At 49.0% G+C, this 19,900-nt stretch overlaps 5 protein-coding genes across 5 annotated transcripts; 2 read left to right on the top strand and 3 right to left on the bottom strand.

The window, feature by feature from the left end:
* Window positions 1-1,003: 1,003 nt before the first annotated feature.
* Window positions 1,004-1,270, bottom strand: N7462_009524 (uncharacterized protein; the record flags this gene model as incomplete). The annotated part of the gene is made up of 2 exons (XM_057081238.1): window positions 1,004-1,165; window positions 1,229-1,270. 2 exons carry the CDS (start codon window positions 1,268-1,270, stop codon window positions 1,004-1,006), a joined length of 204 nt encoding a protein of 67 aa, XP_056930075.1.
* A 1,148-nt stretch (window positions 1,271-2,418) lies between these two features.
* N7462_009525 (putative sensor histidine kinase/response regulator) lies at window positions 2,419-9,560 on the top strand (the record flags this gene model as incomplete). The annotated part of the gene is made up of 2 exons (XM_057081239.1): window positions 2,419-5,420; window positions 5,492-9,560. The coding sequence occupies 2 exons, from the start codon at window positions 2,419-2,421 to the stop codon at window positions 9,558-9,560; spliced, it is 7,071 nt and encodes a 2,356-aa protein (XP_056930076.1).
* A 2,385-nt stretch (window positions 9,561-11,945) lies between these two features.
* Window positions 11,946-12,275, bottom strand: N7462_009526 (uncharacterized protein; the record flags this gene model as incomplete). Its single annotated transcript, XM_057081240.1, has 1 exon — window positions 11,946-12,275. One exon carries the CDS (start codon window positions 12,273-12,275, stop codon window positions 11,946-11,948), a length of 330 nt encoding a protein of 109 aa, XP_056930077.1.
* A 2,445-nt stretch (window positions 12,276-14,720) lies between these two features.
* On the bottom strand, window positions 14,721-16,400 carry N7462_009527 (putative MFS sugar transporter protein; the record flags this gene model as incomplete). Its single annotated transcript, XM_057081241.1, has 2 exons — window positions 14,721-15,359; window positions 15,420-16,400. 2 exons carry the CDS (start codon window positions 16,398-16,400, stop codon window positions 14,721-14,723), a joined length of 1,620 nt encoding a protein of 539 aa, XP_056930078.1.
* Window positions 16,401-17,342: 942 nt separating this feature from the next.
* On the top strand, window positions 17,343-19,598 carry N7462_009528 (glycoside hydrolase family 95 protein; the record flags this gene model as incomplete). The annotated part of the gene is made up of 1 exon (XM_057081242.1): window positions 17,343-19,598. One exon carries the CDS (start codon window positions 17,343-17,345, stop codon window positions 19,596-19,598), a length of 2,256 nt encoding a protein of 751 aa, XP_056930079.1.
* Between the last annotated feature and the right edge of the window lie 302 nt (window positions 19,599-19,900).

The following is a 19,900-nucleotide window of genomic DNA, read 5'->3' on the forward strand; positions in this document are numbered from 1 at the left end:
GTATCTATAGTGGTCTACCGTTCTTGGGAGATATACTCTGTTACCTACCAAGAGATGGTCATTTCCTGTCTTTCTAGATGCTGAGGAATCCTCGGTGGAACCGGTTCATGATTCTTGTTTTTGGACCGCGCACCGACCGGGTCCGCATCGGCCCTTTGGGTATCGCGACCGCCCCAATCAGAACTCGTCCCTCGCCCCTCGTCTCTCGAGTCCTCAGCGTCGGGACCTCCCAAACCCTCCAAGTATTATTATCGACGGGACTGCATTATGGGGCGATATTATGAAACTATGTTATGAACTGGGTGGACTAGCGATGACTAGCAATTACACCCTTCCGCTGACTGCCTACCTACATCATTCCCGCCGAAATCTCAATCATCTGCATGATTGCCTCCCTCCTTTTCCTCTCTCCCTCTCCAGCGATGGATCGATGGATTGACCTCTAGTGTTTCCCATCCAATAGATACCCAGCATCGAGTGGCGGTCCATGCTGATCATCTTTCCCGCGTGCCCATCCTCCCATCTGAGGAGGTCAACTGGCCGATCCAATGAGGCCCTCTTCCCTGTATAATGTAAAAGGTATAATACGTAGTATCCGAAATGTATCTGTGACCTCCCCCGTATCTATCATAACGTATCTACCCAGGCAGGGTGACGAGTGACTTGGTACATAGGGCACAGCGATCGCAGACATGACGAAGGGGTCCTCTGCTTATTTCATCATGTGCTGTGCGTCAAGAGAGAGATAAAAGGGCTCGAGATATTCATCTTCTCCTTTAGCCTGCGAGGATTCGTCGGCGTCCTCCATGCGGGATGTTGTACGAGGCCCCCAGGCAGGGGCGAAAAATCCCCAGGGTCTAGGCCCTCGCCTGTGCATCCCTTGATGATCGGTGCCGAATACGCGACATCGTGACGTGAGTGGGCTTTTTTCTAGAAAAGACTGTTCTCTGGGGCAGACAGAGCCCGTAGCAACGGGCTTGGCCAGTGGCGCACGGCTGTGACACTAGTCACGAATTGGATGTTGGACCCATTCGAAGGGGCCTGAGAAGAACACATATCCTCTTTCCGAGACGAAATGGGGCGATGCCGTGTCCTGGAGACCAGTAGACCAGTCTGTCGGCTGGGGCGTCCTGAGCCTCAGGGAATCTGACCAGCAGTTGGGAAGCTGAAGAGCTGAAAAGTCCAATTCGCCGTCATCCGACCACGGCAGTTGGGCTGTTAAACGAACCCGAAACGTGACGGGTGCGTCGAGCCCGCCGGCCGATGTCATGCTGCCGCAGGCAAACCCTGTGTGTCACCCCGACTGCTTGCACGTTTTCTTGAGGGTATTCAGGCATTCTCAAATAAAGATAATCAGAAGGTTCTGATGGTCGATCATATTTGAAAATGGGTGATAGAGCACTGGAGTTCGTATCAGCTCTATTAGATTCCTAGTTAGGTTTATTTTCATTGCGAAACTAGTGGTACATTCGACGTAACCTCCTTTGACTACAAACAGCAGCCAACTTCGTCAAACAAAATCGCTTTTCGAGATCAGGGCAGTTGCGGTAGGTCATTGTAAAGTCTATTGGAATGCCAAAGAAGGCGTGGTGAATAATTGACGACATACATCTCGAGACGGATATTGATACGCAGAGATGTCCGTCAATATATATGTTGCCTTTCCAGTTGATTCTCGAACAAGGGCAGCTATGACTGGAGCACCAGGGCTACATGCTACATCCCTTCAAGAACCAGAAATCAGAGGTATATTCCATGTGCTACGATAAGGTACCTATCGGCACCCATACATTTTCTCCGGAACGCCACCATACTCCGATTGCGAACCGGGCTTGGACGGGTAGGCACTTAGATTGAAACTATAGCATCCACTGATGTCAGCCCGCGGCCACGCTCTGGTTTCCCCATTTGAATTGAGCAGGCTTGTTTTTAAAAGTGGAAGGAAGTTCAGACGTCCATCGCACAGGGGCAGCGGATCTCTCCTTTGGACCCATCCGATCGTGTTCCGTCTTGATTTCCTAACGAACGAAATGGCGGATGCACCTAGATCTCCGTAAAAATAGATTTTCCGATCGACCCGGCCCACCTGCAACGTCCGTGTGGACTGCGCGACAAAACCTACGATGTCCACTTGTGAGCCGCCTGTGATTGTTCTTCCTTGTGGGTGAATTCTTCAAAGGCCAAGGCCCGTGTGTGCTTCTTTTTCTTTTGACTGCACCCCAACACTCAAATCTGTCACTGGACTTTGGAGGCTGACTTCCGCCGTCGCTATCGCCAGCGCCGTTTCCGTCCTCCATGTCCGTCCCGCCGCTATCCCACTTTGCCTAACCCATCTCGCCAGACCGGACACCCAGACAACGCCCAAGAGAGATCGGTCTATGGCCACAGGGATCCATAGGACCTAGAAACACCATAGAGATGGAGGAAAGTCACATAATCAGCGAGGATCTGCCGCTTCCACGCTCCCGGCTGTTTGAACGTCTAGGCAACCTGCCCGGCTATACGTGGGACCAGTCAGTCGAGCCGTTCCATTCGACATACAATCATTGGCATATCTGCGGATTTCGCCATGCGATCGAATCCGACCTCTCAACCCCCGTCGCGACCTCTTCGGGCCCAGCCTCTTCAGGTCCATCGAGTCTCACTCGTTACTCCCCGCGTGCGGACATTCGTCCGGCCACCCGCCCATTGATACGACGAGCCAGTATTAGCGAAACAAGTAGTGAGATTTCTTTCTCACGAGGCGAACAGGAGCAGATATGGATCCCGGTTGTCGCTCGCGTCTCCACCAATGTGATTAGATTGGAACGTGAATTTCATATGTTAAGATCCGTCGTGCAATCTTCCGACCCGGACTGCAACCATACAATCCGACCTATCGACTTGATTCGACTTCTCCCCGACCCTGGTGACGAGAGAACCCTTTTGGTAGCGATCTTTGAGTCTCCGGGCCACGACCGATTACGCGACTTGGTTACATTTGGCCCTGCTTCGTTCGTCGCCGGAGCAAAGGGAGACAATAACGCTACGCCCAATGAACAGATACCATTGCCGGCCTTTTTTGACTTTGCGATCGGCGCATGCGACTGCTTGGAAATTTTACATTATGGAGTGAAAACCGTACATGGGGAGATTCGCGGCGATGCATTCCATTTTTGTGGCGAGACTGGAGCTGTCAAGCTTGTAAACATCGGGAATGGTGCTCGGTCATTCGACAACGTTCTCAGTGAAGGATGGTCTTCTGTGTCTCGTGAGCTTGGGGCAAAGTACAAGTTGCAATTCATTGCTCCAGAGCAGACGGGTAGGATGCCTACCGAGCCAGACAGTCGCACCGATATCTATGCTCTGGGTCTCTTCTTCTGGTCAATGTTGGTAGGAAAATTACCCTTCGAAGGCACTGATCCTGTCGAGGTTGTTCAAAATGTACTAGGAAGGAAATTGACCCCCATATCTGCGAAGAGAATGGATGTGCCAGATGCTCTTTCAGCAGTGATCCAAAAAATGACACAGAAAGCGGTTCACGAGCGCTACCACACAATTTCCTCGGTGAAGCGGGACCTATCGCAAATTGCAAATCTACTGGGCGATGGAGACAGTGAAGCCTTGAACAACTTTCGAATTGCGCAGCAAGACGTGTCATCCTTTTTTACCCTTCCGTCCCGCATGTTTGGTCGACAAGATGTGTATGATACCATAATCAACGTCGTGGAAAAGGTGAACAGACGACAGGCAGCTGCCTTCGCAAAATCATTCACTCAGAGCCCAGGAACAGCGCATGCCCTCGCTTCAAATTCATCTTTCTCCGAGGGGCGTGTGGACAGTTTCGAACTTGCATCCATGTCTAGCGATTCGGGATCATTCCACCTACCTCCCAGGACACGCTCTGATGCCACTAATTACCATCTCTCCCACGTCAGTACCCACGACTCTGTCACAAGCAGCGATGTGACATTTCAAACTCCGAAGCAAGCACAGACACCAACCAGTCAAGAAATTCCTCCTTCGGCACATAATTCCATATCCGACAAAGTGAAAAGTCCCTCACATTCTCGTTCTTCATATAATACAGACCGGGAGAGCCACCCCTCTATCGGTACTAATACCAACAGCCAACCGTCGATTCATAATTTCAGTCAGTCTGATCCATTGAACTCTATCGCCAAGCAAAAGGCCGGCGGAAAATTCCGCCGTAGCGGACGGTGCGAGGTCATCACAATTAGCGGTGTTGCAGGACTAGGCAAGACGGATCTTCTGAACCGGGTTCAACCAATTATTCGTAAAATGGGCTATATAGCCATTACTCGTTTGGATCGAGCGAAGCGAGTGCCGTTTGAACCATTTGCAAAAGTTTTAGCCAGCCTTCTGCGTCAGATCTTCTCTGAGCGCGATGTTATGACCGACTATCATGACAGCATCCGACGGGCTTTACGCCCACTATGGCCTACCTTGCATAAAGTGCTAGACCTGCCTGAGCAGCTGATGGCTCCTGGTTCGAAATACAAACCGCAGTCATCCAATATCACCGTTACTCAACAAGTCGTTAAGCCAGATGTTTTCAAGGGTGAGCTCCCCAAAACAATGAAAATCCCATGGTTGGATCAAGGTCAAACTTCGGCAGATTTTTTCTTATCAAATGCAGCCTCCAATAATCTGCGTTTGATGGAAATTTTCCTGGAGATTTTGAAGACCTTGTGTCAGTTCCGACTGATCACCATTTGTCTTGATGACCTTGAATACGCGGACGACGAAACTTTGGAGCTGGTTTTGAACATCATTAGAGCAAAGTTACCATGCGTCCTCATTCTTACCAGTCGTAAGGATGAGATCATGTCTGATAGTGTCAGGTCATTGTTTGAGGCGGACAATTCCAACGTCACAAGAATTGATCTTCAACCGTTGGGTGAAGACGACATCATGGAGTTCGTGGCTGCGACAATGCACCAGGCGCCCAATCCCACATTGACACCGCTCTCCGCTGTGATCCAAGAAAAGAGCCAGGGTAATCCGTTCTATGTGCGGGTGATGCTGGAAACCTGCTACCGGAAAAATTGCATCTGGTACTCGTGGAAAGACTCGAGGTGGCTGTTTGACCTTGATCGAATTTTCACCGAATTCGTGGCTCCTGTGTATGGGGAAGGGTTGGGTCTGGGCTTTCTCACCAAGCGTCTCCAAGAAATTCCGCCTGCAGCCAGGTCGATCATGGTTTGGGGTGCGCTTCTAGGGAGTCCATTCTCATTCTCGTTGGTTCAAAAGATTTTGACTAGCGAGTTTCTTCTCTCTAACGATGATGGAGATTTGGATCTTCCGTCCCCACAAAATGTAACACTGGTACGGCAAACAGAGGGAGACATTGTTGTTGGGCTACAGTACTTGGTCCAGGCCAACCTCCTGAATACAGGGAAAACTGATGATGAGTTCAAGTATGTGTACGAGATATGTGCTGGATTTTGCCTCTGCCACCCAAAAGAACCTTGGCTAACAATGACTATAGATTTGGCAATGACCGGTTGGCGCAAGCTGCTCTTACTCTGAACGAGAGCCAAAATGTCGAGAAAATGCATTTCATCGTCTCCCAAGCTTTGATGAAATATTATCATGATCATCGTAGTCGTTATTCGATGGCAAACCATGTCGCTCATTCGTCCCGTACCATCAAGTCTCGTGTTACCCGACGGATTGACTACAGAAGAATACTGTGGGAAGCTGGACAAACTGCTGCTCAGTCTGGAGCACGACCAACAGCACTCTGGTACTTTCGCCACTGTATCGCGCTCCTTCAGGATGACCCATGGGACGATCACCAAGTTGATGTTTATTATGACGAGACAATGCGTCTATTCATTGCAACAGCTGAAATGTCATGGTCCCAGGGCCAAAATGAGGAGGCGCTTACATTGATAGACGCAGTTTTTGTCCACGGAAAAGATGCAGTGAGCAAGTCAAGGGCCTGGATCATCAAAGCGAAGATCTTCGCTCAGCTAGGAAACCACCATCGATCGATGGAATCCCTGCTCACGTGCCTTGATGAACTGGGTGTTCACCTTCGCTCACCCACAACATATGAGGACTGTGATGCTTCCTATATGAAATTGAAGCACTTTCTTGAGCAGGCTGATCTGGAAGCTGTCACCCAAAAGCCAATCAGCAAGGACCCGAACCTGGTCACCATTGGGGCCGTTATGGCAGAGGCGATGGCAGTTACATATTGGGATGATGCGTTAACATTCTATCGCATGGCGATTGAGATGATGCACATCCACATTTTCAGGGGCGGATTTACGCAAATCTCAATCGGTTGCTCCCATCTTGCCATGATCGCCCTCAGTCGCTTTAAAGACCTGGAGTTTGGTATTAGACTCAGCGATCTTTGCCTTTCCCTCCTTGAGCGCTGCCCTGAGCTATGGACCCAAAGCCGTGGTTCTATCGTGCACAACCTCTATGTCAGCCACTTGCGCATTCCGATGGCCTCAACATTGCCGGCCTTGGACGCCTCTCTGGAGGCATCGTTTACTATGGGCGACCCGTACATTACCTTGATCAGCATATCCTCAATGGCCATGACACGGCTGTATCTTGGCCAAGACATGGATCAATTGGAAACATTCTGTCTGGACACGCCTGAAGAAATCCCGCATTGGAACCAGGACACTCGCGGTGGAGCCAGCGTACTTGCGGTCCGACAAGTTGCACGGGCTCTCCAGGGCAAGACCGAATTCCGCGATGCTGATAATGTCATGTCAGATGACCAGCATCGGACAGCTGCATATATGGCCTACCTGGATGCAAATGCGAGCAATGTGGACAGGCCCCGTGACATCTATTATGGCTTGTCCATGATTCCTTTGTTCTTGTTTGGTCACCACACGAAAGCGATCCAGGTCGGTACGAAATTACTAGAGACGACACACAGACTGTGGTCCGTGCGCGTGTCCTACCTAGTGTACTTCTACCTATCTGTCTCACTCCTCACACTTCACAATGATTATCCTGCTCAGGGATACCTGGATGGCAAGATGGACACCATCCTCCAGTACAAAGCCGAGATCGACTTCGCTCGAACCTGTTCGGATGCAAATTATGGTATGTGGTCGCTACTGCTAGAGGCACTCATATCCGAGGTTCGGAACGACCATAGTGCGGCGATCCAGGCGTATGAGGCTGCTATTGATCATTGCCAAGTTCACGGTTGGCCCTTGGAGGAGGCACTTGCACTTGAACTTCAGGGAGAGTTTTTGGTTCGACGTGGAGCGAAGAGGGCTGCTCGCGCTGTGATGCAAGATGCTATTGCTGCATGGAGCTCCATAAGTGCTGGAGGCAAGGCCGCAATGGTCGCAGAGAAGCATGAGTGGTTGCTTAAGACAGCAACTTCGGCCAAGACCGTTGATGTTGGTTGCCAGACCGTCGACTCTTTGCTCGAAATTTCTCGTGACGTTGTCGAGGAAGAAATTGGTATCCCCTCGCAGATCGAGGAAGAAGAGAGAAGACATCGTTGGATTGAACAGAATGGTGTCACCGCGGGTGAGAGATCACTAGATATCTCTAGCGTTGGACTTGACATTATCGATCTGTCTAGCATACTCGAGTCAAGCCAAGTCATGTCATCTGAACTTCAAATTGACAAGCTCTTCACAAAGATGCTCGAGATTATCATCGAATCATGCAATGGCTCTGATTTTGCAGTCATTGCTACAGACTTTGACGAGCAAGGCTTTGCAATTGCCGCAGCCGCAGATGCCGAAAAGGGCCAAAAGTCTTTCACGGATGGCCTGTCTTTCTCAGAAATGGAAGGTCGAATGGCTAACGAGATTACCCATTATGTCATGCGTACGAAAGAAGAAGTTCTCGTCCACAATGTCCTTGAAGACGAGCGATTTTCCAACGTCAGCGAAGCGTACCATGCAAATTTCCCACTTGGCCGGTCTGTAATTGCGCTGCCCATTGTTCAAGCGGACCATCTTCTTGGAGTGATTCATCTTGAAGGTAAACCAAATTGGTTCACCCAACGAAATGTTGTCGTGTTGCATCTGCTCTGTAACCAGATTGGAATCTCACTGTCTAATGCCCTCCTGTTCCGTGAGATTCGCAAAGTCAGTGCAAAGAATGCATCGATGATCGAATCGCAGAAGCGTGCGCTCGCTCAAGCACGCGAGTCAGAACAGAAGGCTAAAGTAGCTGAAGCAGAGGCGAAACACAACGTTAAACTCAAGGATGATGCTGCTCGAGCTAAATCTATTTTCCTCGCAAACATTTCCCACGATCTTCGCACTCCGATGAATGGTGTTATTGGTCTTTCGGAGCTCCTGAAGGGTACATCACTGGATAGAGAGCAGGATGAATATGTTGAATCCATTCGCGTCTGTGCCGATACCCTACTGACTCTCATCAACGACATCTTGGACTTCTCAAAGCTCGAAGCTGGCAAGATGAAGATCTCGACTGTGCCACTCAATCTCAAGGAAACAATTTCGGAGGTTATTCGTGCGCTTCGGTACACCCATCGCGAGCGTGGCCTGGATACAATCGAGGATCTTGAGCGTGTACCACCAGAGCTTGTTGTACTTGGTGATCCTGTTCGGTTGCATCAAATCTTCATGAACTTGCTGAGCAACAGCTACAAATTCACACCGAAAGGCTCCATTACCGTCAAGGCTCGGGTTGCCCGTGAAGGCAAAGGCCGGGTGCGCTTGGAATGTTCAGTCTCCGACACCGGAATCGGTATTCCCGAAGAGCAGAAAGCCCGTCTTTTCCGGCCTTTCTCTCAAGCTGACCCCTCAACTGAAAGATCTTATGGCGGCAGCGGGCTTGGTCTGAGCATCTGTAAGGCGATTATTGAGGACGTTCTTGGTGGTGCAATCTGGCTCGAGTCAACGTCAGGAGTCGGAACCACTGTGACCTTCCACTTGGTTTTCAATAAAGCGCCCAAGAAAACAGCAGTCAAGGCTCCGTGGTCACAGGATCTGAGCCAAGCAGAAAGCAAAGAAAGTCCACGAACGAAAGCCCGAGACCTCACCCAAATCCCAAGAGATCAGATCCGAGTTTGCATTGCTGAAGACAATCCTATTAATCAAAAGATTGCTGTCAAGTTCGTGACAGGGCTTGGTCTCCAATGTGAAGCATACAGCGACGGAAAGCAAGCAGTGGACGCTCTGCGCGCTAGATCCAAAGAAGGCAACCCTTTCCATGTGGTTTTGATGGATGTCATGATGCCCACTCTCGATGGATACAACGCGACCCGCGAGCTGCGCCGAGACCCCGATCCCAATGTCAATGAGGTTCTGGTCATTGCTATGACGGCCAGTGCCATCGAAGGCGACCGGGAGAAATGCCTTGAAGCTGGCATGAACAACTATTTGCCAAAGCCCGTGCGATCACCTATTCTCAGCGAGCTGTTGGACAAGTATCTTGCCCCCGTGCCCTCGTACCCACGCACCCGTCTCGCAATTCGCGAAAAAAGCTCGAGAAGCAGCATTGGTCCCGACGCTGGCACCCCCACCAGTTTCTCTTCATCAGCATCCGATGAAAAGCCTCTTCCCCCACCACCAACATCAGAGGAAAAATGATTTTATGCACTTTCAAATGATACCCTGCACATTTGCACCTGGATAGAAAGGATGAGGCGTCTTTTGGATTTTTTTCTTTTGTTACATTTTTTTTCGATTTTTGATTTCTGAGCCGGGTTGGTTAGCACCGAGGCTGTTTTTGGGTCTCACTTATTGCACTACTTGACGACTCTTTGTTTCTTCAATTGGTTTTGTTGTTTCCTGTTCTTGGACATGGTGCTATGGGATTCTCATATACTCCATGCCTTTCCTTTTCATATCTGCGGAGCTGATTAACTTATTTTGGTCTCTTTCTGATTTTATTTACGATTTTCATGATAGGGTGATTCACTACTTTGTTCCAGGACCTCGTCTTTACTAAAGGGGTTCCATATTGTACCTGTAATCTCGGATATCTGCATTCGATTTGTCTATATTATTTTTCCTGGCCTGGGGGGTTGTTTAACGAGAGAAGATCCTCGGTCTTTCGATTTGTAGAAACTGTAGGAAGGCATGAAGACGGTTTAATGGAAGTAGACTTCTAGAAGATGCACATGGTGTAGAGGTCGGAATTGGGTCTTCGTAAGGAATTGCAAGACGAAGGGGGAAAGATGTATTAGCCCAGCCGTGGAAGTTGAACCTCGCGACCTGACTTCTGGCGGCATGCCGTAGCACGCAATCGGTCTTTAGGGCGATGCTTAATTTTATGCATATTTATCCAGTGGCTCCGAGACATAACGGGAATCTCTTATTCAGTATGATGTGCACCCTTGCAAAGTAAAGCCGCATGATTTGATACCGAAGTAGAAACTATGCCGTGACATTGAGTCCGAAGTCTCTTGTGTCAATTCTGACATGTCAATGTCGATTCTGACTTTTGAGGATAAAGGCAAAGAAGGTCCTGAAACCGAACCTTCCAAATAGAGAATAGAGAAAGGGGACAGCGTGGCGAAGGACGCTGGGTGCTGGGAATGATGACATTTAATGCTTACCGGGAAGCAGAGGAAGACGCAATCCTACAACTGGAGAACTACAATTGAACGAAGCAAGATCTCTACCTTGCTGGCTTGGCGGAAGGAGAGGATGCAGAGGAAGGAAGGAAGGCAATAAAGTATGAGGATGTGGTGCTGTATGTTGCATACAACCGAGTTGCCGGTTGATCTGGGCGGGATTTGATGGTTTCTACTACTTGTAGGCGTTATATATTACCATTTGATAAGGGACCTAGGGCTTATCTGGACTGGTTTTGTATGGCAGAATGTTTTTTTCCTTTGTATTGTTATTCTTTGCGCACAGCTGGAGATGGGACAGCTCTTGCTTCCACTGGAGAAAGCGCCTTCATAGCCATTACCCCACGATTTAGGTTGCATTACGTTAATAAAGTTATCGCTTGATTGACGTTGGTTCCAATTTAGTATAGAGGGCTATCGAGTGCTAAGTGTAGCGTCTTTAAGCCCTTTATCTTGTCAATTAAATCCGTGTTTTGTAAAAGTCGCTGCTCTGTAGAGTTTAGCCACCACAAAAAACGGCGTAAACTCCAGAGACGCCCAGCGAGCCATTTTAGGCATCTGGTGGGTGGAAAAGATCCCCAACGAGGGACATCAACTTGGCTGCCCCGTGCGAGATGTATGACACTCGGAGTTCGATCGGAATCGCGGCATAGAGGACAGCATAGGCAAAAAATATTCGTGCAAGTGATTGATTGGAATTTGCCCCATTCTCCTCACTCCTGGCTCGGCAGGTGGTACAGAGTGGTGGGATTGAATTGGCTCATTATACGAGCATCACTAGCTGCGCGTTTTTCAGGTCCAGATGATCTTGCTCGATGAACATAATGAAGGTGGAGCCAATGAATGGGGGAATCTCTAATCAGACCTTGTCGCCTTCATTCGGTTGGCACTTGACGGCTCAGGTGAAGTGTCACTTACGTTACTGTTGCAATGTTGACCACACTGCTAGGTCGCTTGTGCAACGCTCAACGGAATCGCTGTCGAGTCTTGCGGCTGCTCGATATTATGCATCGGGCTTGAGAAAAGAACATACAATAGGAAATAAAAGTCATTAGGGGGCACTTGTTGGCTTTTATCGGCATTTTCTTTTCTTTATCGGTAAGCAAAGATATGTATGGAGGAAGATGGAAATAGTATTGGAAATTTATAGACAAATAGGGGAGTCGAGGCAGCAAAGGATCATAGCGTCTCAACTTCGATCAAACAAGGAAATGAGCAAAGCAATCGAACCCAGTTGAATTCCTGGAAGTTACCCAAAAGTGGCTTTGCGAAAAGCAACGCACAGTGTTGCTGGAGACTTCCGGCTCTAAACCAACGCCGCCAAATGCCCTCTCGGCGCTCAATCATGGTGTCAATTCAAAATTAAAGCAAACAAGAAAGCACTTTTGATCGCTGCCTACCCGCTCGCGGCCTTTGTTGCCGTTTTCTCTAAGTGATTGTATCGCCATTCATATTGTGCAAGCTGTCTTTTGTCGGTCGGCGACATGCTTTCCCCCTTCTCTGCCAATTCTTTCTCTGCCTGTTTCAGCATCTCCCAACGTTTCAATATCTTTGCCTGCGCCTCGGAGATTGATGCGAGATTGGTATCTTGAGAGGCCATTCGCTCATCGATAGTAGAGTGGTATGACAGTTTCGCATGGAAGAGAGCCATCTCGGATTCATCATACTTGAGCCCTTGCGCTTCTGGCATCGTGGTATTATATTGGGCTCCCTTGGGAGGCATCATGTATTGAGAGTAGGTAGGCGGCACGTTGATAGAAGACAGAAATTTTGAGAAAGCAAATGTTGATGCTGATTGCGGGTCGTTTGGGGTGCTTGGATGCAGCGTGGGAGTCGACAGGCAAGGGAAGAGAGGGGATAGGAGGGGTCATATATCCAATTCCACGGAATAGCGATGTGTAGGAGCTGTGATTAAATTAAATTATAAAATAAAAAAAGACGAATCATTGACGAGCGAGACCTTTTATTGGTGCAAACAATTGAAATTCCGGGACAAGCAAAGCGACTTCTAGAGACGAAAGAAAGGACGCATGTTAGATGGTCATCGGTTTGAAGCACGGGGAATAGGGTGCCTGAAGCTCCCTAAATATACCCAAGTCTGATATTCATCATAGCTTTTGTTGACCAACAAACTTGGCCTTCCAATACCCGAGCATCCCCCACTTGGGTGATACCAAAGGATGGGAAAGACAACCATGAAACCCTCCCCAACACCGCGCAGAGAACGAGGGGCAGGACCAGGCCATCCCGGAAAGAGAAGGAGACTGAAAGACAGACTTACCAAGGGTAAAGGGCCTTCATGGACCGGCTCTCAATTCTACCCATTGTCAAGGACTCGAAGTGGTGTCTGCACGCCACAAGAGGTGACGTTCCGTTTGCCTGCTCAGCAGGAAAAAGATGGTCGCTGTCTCGTGATAATAACCATCAAGCCAATGGACATCACTAAAGTACCTTCCTCGCTGCTTATTGGCAGTTGAATGGTGACACCGTTTTCCCTCTACCGTCCGCGCAACCGGACATGCATGGCGAGGGGAATCTACTGGAAGGAGGAACATGGGAGATGCAGCAGTCCCGTCTCAGTCCGTATGGCCGTGCGTGGTTGTTGAGGTCTGTGGTCTAGGATCTCGAAGAGCTATACCCTGATTAAGCGGAGTTAAATTCGAGTAGTCCGTCTCGAGCGACCAAGGAGGCTGAAGTTGGCCACAAACACGTTTCGTGCGCATGAAAGCGACAGGGGGATACCCCGATAAAAAATGCTTCAGGTTGAGTCCACATCATCTTGCCACGCGAAATGACGAATCACACGAGAAAAGCCAAATCGGCGGTGGGCAGCTTGATTGACAGATGGGCGGAGGAATGAAATTACACGAAAATAGAGTTGACGTATCCTGCCAGTCATTTAGCTCTCCCATCGTCTCACCGTTTGGGCTCCCCATACTTCATCTCTACAAGTCTCTAAATGGGCCACTGCTCGCCACCCCACCAAAGAACGTTCGATCTCTGCATAGAAGCTGAACACGGGGAATTACTGTTCAAGTGTTACCGAAGTGGTTGATTCAACGTCATCAATGCAGGTTGATGCTGTGTTGCCACAAATAATCCATTTCAATACGACTGTCTCAAGAGAGCTCTAGGATCAGATCAAACTTAGTTTGTCGGGAATTACTTCGATTTGCCAGTGAAGCTGTAACTTTCCATACAAGTAGAAAAGATAGCCCCCCCCTCCCACCCCAAAATTCTTATGTAAGGGAATATGGTGATATCTGAATGGCTGTTGGGGGGATTTCTCCACTTGCTGCCGTTATTAAAGTACTTGTTTGGTCGAACTTAGGCTCGCCCAGGGACAATTCCCTGCTCACAATAAGTCCATGATGCAAGATATTTCTGGAGAAGCACTAATACAGAGCAATTGATTATTTGGGTGGTAGAAGGCTCGATCATCGCTGCTCAACAAGAGTCGAATGACACTGTTTGGCAGGCACTCAACTCGGTACCTGATCTGTTTGTGTGACTCAGCCTGCGTACATGTAGGGCGCCTCTTAGATTGACTAGAGTTTTGAATGATGGCAAATTACCTTGGAGAAAAGAAGAAGTCGTTGACTTAAAGTCTTGAAAAGCATCACGGCGACGATTTGCGGCTTATTAGAGCTGCAAGACATCATGTCGTTTTGGTTGGTATTTGGAACTATCTCGGACCATTAGAGGGAGCCATTGCCCATTTCTGTTCGAAATAGTCCCTACTGCATCTTCTACACTCAATGATCAGGTGGTCCCAGAAAGAGGGAATAATTACCAGAAGGCGGATACAGTGCGATAGAACAAGCATACCCCCGACGGGTAGGGGCAGCCGCGTCGGGGCGGGCGCGGCCGCCTGTGTTTCATCTACTTCGCATGGACATTTTAATTCCAGAGAGTGTGGGAGCTAGAAATTCAGCTTCCAGAATAAAGTTTCTGGTAGAAGCAAAATTGAGAAACTTGTGCGCTTTTAGGCCAAAGCAGCTTAGCACTATGTCCAAGTTAAGCTCACATCTAGGGTAAGAGATTCGGTTACCTGCAGCTGCAACAATTTCATTTTAACGCAACATGAAGCTGCACTCAAGGAGAATTTGAGTAAACAGCCCCTGAAAAGACAGAACAGCAATTATGAATTAATGTACTTGGTAGTACTACATCAATATTCAGTTCTGGCCTCCTCGTCTCGCGTAGCTGCTCTCTGTTTCTTGGCCTTCTGGATGTCAAGGGACATTTTGACGGGATTGACACCAGGTGTCTCAAATACGGCATCAATCTCCTCCAAACTCAATCCGCCGGTTTCGGGAAAAACGAAATACGACAGGATCAGCTGGATACTGTTGTATGCAATGTACACCACCCAAATCTTATACCCGAGTTTAGCAATACCGACACTGATTCCATAGGTCTGTGCGGCACTGGCACCGCCCTGGATGAGACTGTATAAACCCATCCCCTTGGCACGAAGGGACAAGGAGAGAATCTCAACCGGATAAAGATTATGCATCGTGGCAATCAATGTCGCAGAACAGGTCTGATACAAGAAAATCCAGAGCAGGGTCAGAGACGCGGCTGCATGGGTTTCGTGAAGACTGAACCGCCATGAGGTTATTGTGGTGGCTGTCTGGAATATAATCATTGTAGCAAGACCGGCAAATATAAGAGTTCGTCGACGGAACTTGTCGACAAGAAGAGAGCCTACGGCAGTGAAGACAAAATACGTGGCTGTCGTGCCAATGGAAATACCTAGTACAGGGATTGTGTCTGTAATTCCGATTGTATTCAGCGCATCGACCATCTGTAATGAACTTGTAGTTAGTATTGACCATAACAGGGGTCAAAGCATGAAAGTTCTCACATAGTATGTGATGATTCCTCCACCATTCCATTGTTGGAAGAACGAGTACAGGGTCAAAACAAGGAGTCGATAACGAGCAAGCTTGGTGAAGAAGACCCTGAAATCCCAGAAAGCTCGATATCCCGTTTTATCATTCTCAAGAGACTCCTCAATCTGCGAAACAACAATCTCAACGATCGGTTCGTTGATGTCCGTGCTCGTGGTGTGGTATTTCGCCACAACCTCCTTGGCCTTTTGTCGGTTGCCTCTCATTACATAGTATCGGGGTGATTCGGGGGTCAACACATAGATGGTCAAGCACACGATGGCCGGGAACACAGCCTCGAGGATCAGGGAGATACGCCAGCTCTTGTTACCAGACAGCTTCGAGAGACCTACCATGGCGCCCAGCATGACGAGACTGCCTACTTGGAAGCAAGCGCCGAAAAAGCCGACCATGCGACCACGGAGGTGGATCGGGGAAATTTCACCGATGTACTGAGAGCTAGACATCAGTGCCGTGCCGAAGCCCATGAAGAAGCGGCCCGCCATGAACATGTCCAGATTAACTGCGCAGCCCTGCAGGAGGGCGGCGAAAATAACAATGGCATTGCCAGTGAAGTTGATACCCCGACGGCCGATCACGTCTGCGAAGGCCATGAATGGAGCGCCACAGACGGAACCAATGCTCATCAGGGCATTCATTAGGCCGTATGTACTGCCACTGGTCCCGAAACCAAAGTATGCATGCCACGAATCCAACGCATTGATGCCACTAATGACACCCCAGTCGATTCCGTAGCCGGCTTGGTTGCAGCCATGTACGAACATAATGAGGCCCAGACGGAATCCAGTCCATGACCAAACGGACAGCGACTCCTGAGACAGCCTCCAGAGGTCTTCTTCGGTCAACCGTGCCAGAGCAACCTCCTCAATATGCTCCTCTCCCAAGTCCTTGACCATATCAGCCTTACCGAGGCTCAGTGTTTCCTTTTTGGCCATGTTTCTCAATCAATGGACCGGGAATTTTGAAAAGGCGAGAGTTGGAGCAGATCCGCCAGAGTCCAGCAATCGACCTAGAATGCGGGCACTGTAGGCTGTAAAGTCCTTTAAAAAATGTGAGCCAAGCGAGGGGCACAGGGCCACAGCTTGTATTTCTGCCCTCGCGAGCATGGATGATCCCGACTCATTAAAAGAAGCTGGCCAATCCGATGGCTACTGGATTGATTAATCCGTCCAATTCCGCCACGGAGTACTGGATTACCCGGGGCCAAACAGGAAGCGCGTGAACTTGGGAAATATGGCGACCAGACTCTCCATGGCATAGTTCTCCTGCCGGAATGCAAAGACTTATTGGCAGTTATCTTCGAGGGCGGAATGCTGGCGTTGGTCACATTCACCATCGCAAGCGACACTGAGTGTTTATTGGTCTCTTTGCGCTTGGGCGCAAGGCAGGCTCTGCTCGCTAGGCGCATGAAAAAGTGGTCTTTGCTTCTTTGAGAACGATAGTGAATGCAAGAATATCTCCACCACTGGGAAGCGAGTGCGGGGTACCCCGTCAACTCATCTAGACCCGTCAGGATGCAAGGCTGATCCTGAGAGCTCAGTACGCTAGACTGCGAGCCCGGGTAGAAGTCAATATAGCGTGGAGAAATCCGGGGACCATCGTGAATTTAACCGGTTTCTACCCGCGGGTCAAGTGGCGAGATTTAAGGTGCAGTGACCAAAGAATTAGATGCTTATGATTATCGCGGATTGACTTTGCAAGGACATGTCTGTGCGCCCTGGATTTCTCGATCAGATGTTACTTTGAAATTGACTTGACCTTCTTTGAAGCACGTTCATGATATTCGACCCATAGTAGTTAAATCCTAATTAAGGGATTACATTGTGAAAAAACCGTTTCCGTCCAGCCTATTGAAGTTTGACTAAGATCCAGTCAAGATGAACGAGCTCTGGTATAACCAGCCTGCAAAGGACTGGAATGAAGCTCTCCCAGTGGGCAACGGCCGCTTAGGCGCGATGATCTATGGACGCACTGATACAGAAATGCTGCAACTCAACGAGGATTCGGTGTGGTATGGGGGCCCACAGGATCGTACCCCCCAAGATGCTTTGAAGTACCTCCCAATGTTGAGAGAGGCTATTCGCACGGGTAACCAAGTCGAGGCAGAGAAGTTAGCTCATTTAGCCTTCTTTGCCAATCCAATCAGTCAACGATTATACGAGCCTCTTGGTAGTCTCTTCATTGACTTTGGACACCGGTTTGACGAAGTGACCGCGTATCGACGCAGCCTCAGTCTAGAGACCGCCATCTCGCATGTGCAATATGAATACAAAGGAACTCATTTCGAGAGACAAATGATAGCCAGCTATGCTGATCAAGCCCTTGCACTTCGCCTATCTTCATCATCAGAAGCTGAGTTTATCGTACGTCTGTCCCGCATGAGTGACTTGGAGTTTGAGACAAATGAATATCTTGACGATGTCTTTGCGACTCATGATACTATAACAATGCATATTACGCCGGGCGGCCGGGACAGCAATCGCGCCTGTTGTGTTGTCCATATTGAATGTCTGGATGACAAGGGCTCTATTCAAAAGATCGGGAACAACCTGGTCGTCAAGTCCTGCCATACCATCATCAGGATCTCGGCGCAAACCGTCTTTCGCCATTCCGACCCAGATCAAGCAACACTTGAAGATATAGAGGCCAGTCTTAAGTGCTCATGGAATCTTCTCCAACAGCGACACATAGAGGACTATCAGTTCTTGTATGCAAGAATGGGCTTGCATTTAGAATCAAATACACCCGATGAGCTTCCGACCGATCAAAGAATACAAGCCTTGCGAGACCCTGGCTTGATTACCTTGTATTTCAATTATTGTCGTTACCTTTTGATATCATCAAGTCGCAGTGGGGACAAAGCACTTCCTGCCAACCTACAAGGCATCTGGAACCCATCTTTTCACCCGGCCTGGGGCTCCAGATTTACTATCAATGTCAATCTCCAAATGAACTATTGGCCTGCCAATACATGTGCCTTGTCGGAGTGTGAACACCCACTTTTCACGCTGCTGGAGCGTATGGTAGAGACAGGAAAAGTCACAGCCAAGGATATGTATGGATGTCGCGGCTGGGCGGCTCATTCATGCACTGACATCTGGGCCGATACGTCGCCTGTTGATCGGTGGATGCCAGCGAGTATATGGCCTCTCGGCGGCGCATGGCTTTGCTATCATATATGGGATCACTTCCAGTTCACGAGGGATAAGGATTTCCTTCGGCGCCTGTTTCCCATTCTGCGAGGATGTGTGGAGTTCCTTGTCGATTTTCTGATTGAAGATGCATCCGGGACATATTTGACCACGAATCCGTCAGTCTCGCCAGAAAATTCATTTTATGACCAGAAGGGACAGAAGGGTGTCCTGTGCGAGGGCTCTACGATTGACATTCAAATTATCGATGCTATTCTGAGCGCTTTCGAGTTATGTGCAATTGATCTAGATATCGCAGATGCCCTTCTACCGACGGTTGGTGAGACACGCACTCGACTGCCACCCATGAACATTAGCGATTCTGGCTACCTTCAAGAGTGGGCCATCGATTATGCTGAAGTCGAGCCAGGCCATCGCCATACTTCGCATCTATGGGCGCTTTACCCGGGCAATGCAATTACGCCGTCCAAGACCCCTGAGCTGGCGGCTGCATGTGGAGTGGTCCTACGTCGACGAGCACTTCATGGTGGTGGACATACAGGTTGGAGCCGCGCCTGGCTCATCAACCTACATGCTCGTTTATTCGAAGCTGAGGAGTGTCAGAAGCATTTAGATCTGCTTCTCTCCCATTCCACTCTGCCTAATTTGCTGGATAGCCATCCGCCATTTCAAATAGATGGAAATTTTGGTGGGGGCGCAGGCATTATCGAAATGCTTGTACAGTCTCATGAACCGGGATTGATCCGACTTCTTCCAGCATGTCCGAAAGACTGGACAGGGAGTATTCGAGGAGTGCGTGCTCGGGGCGGATTTATTTTACAATTCGGCTGGAAAAAAGGAAAGATCATTGGCTCGGTGATTGTGGATTCGGAGCGTGGAGAAAAAACCACGATCTGTTTTCATGAAAATGGGAAGCTAGTGGACATAGACGGGCTTGGTCGACATGAAATTGATCCCGAATTTCAGTCGCTACACACATAGACTGATGAGCAGATGAGTTGAATGATTTTGGACAGAACCTGCTTAAATTGAGAACATGGTGTCCTTACCTCCAGTGTACGGAGTACATGCGTTGGGGTTTCAATATTCACATCGCGGCCGGTGCATTAATATCCATTTTCTTCCCACCTGATTCCCCCTCACTCGGCGTTTCCTAAATAATCACGGAATCGCACTCCGTCCAGGCTGAATTCCGGATAAATGACACTCAAGCACTAGCTAAAATATGCGAGCTTAGCCAGATAGTTGGATGTCAAAATAATAGTTTCAAATAGATCGGTTTG

This window comes from Penicillium macrosclerotiorum (genome assembly GCF_028827735.1).
Source record: "Penicillium macrosclerotiorum strain IBT 26536 chromosome Unknown utg000009l_segment0_segment0, whole genome shotgun sequence".
Classification (NCBI taxonomy): Eukaryota; Fungi; Ascomycota; class Eurotiomycetes; order Eurotiales; family Aspergillaceae; genus Penicillium; species Penicillium macrosclerotiorum.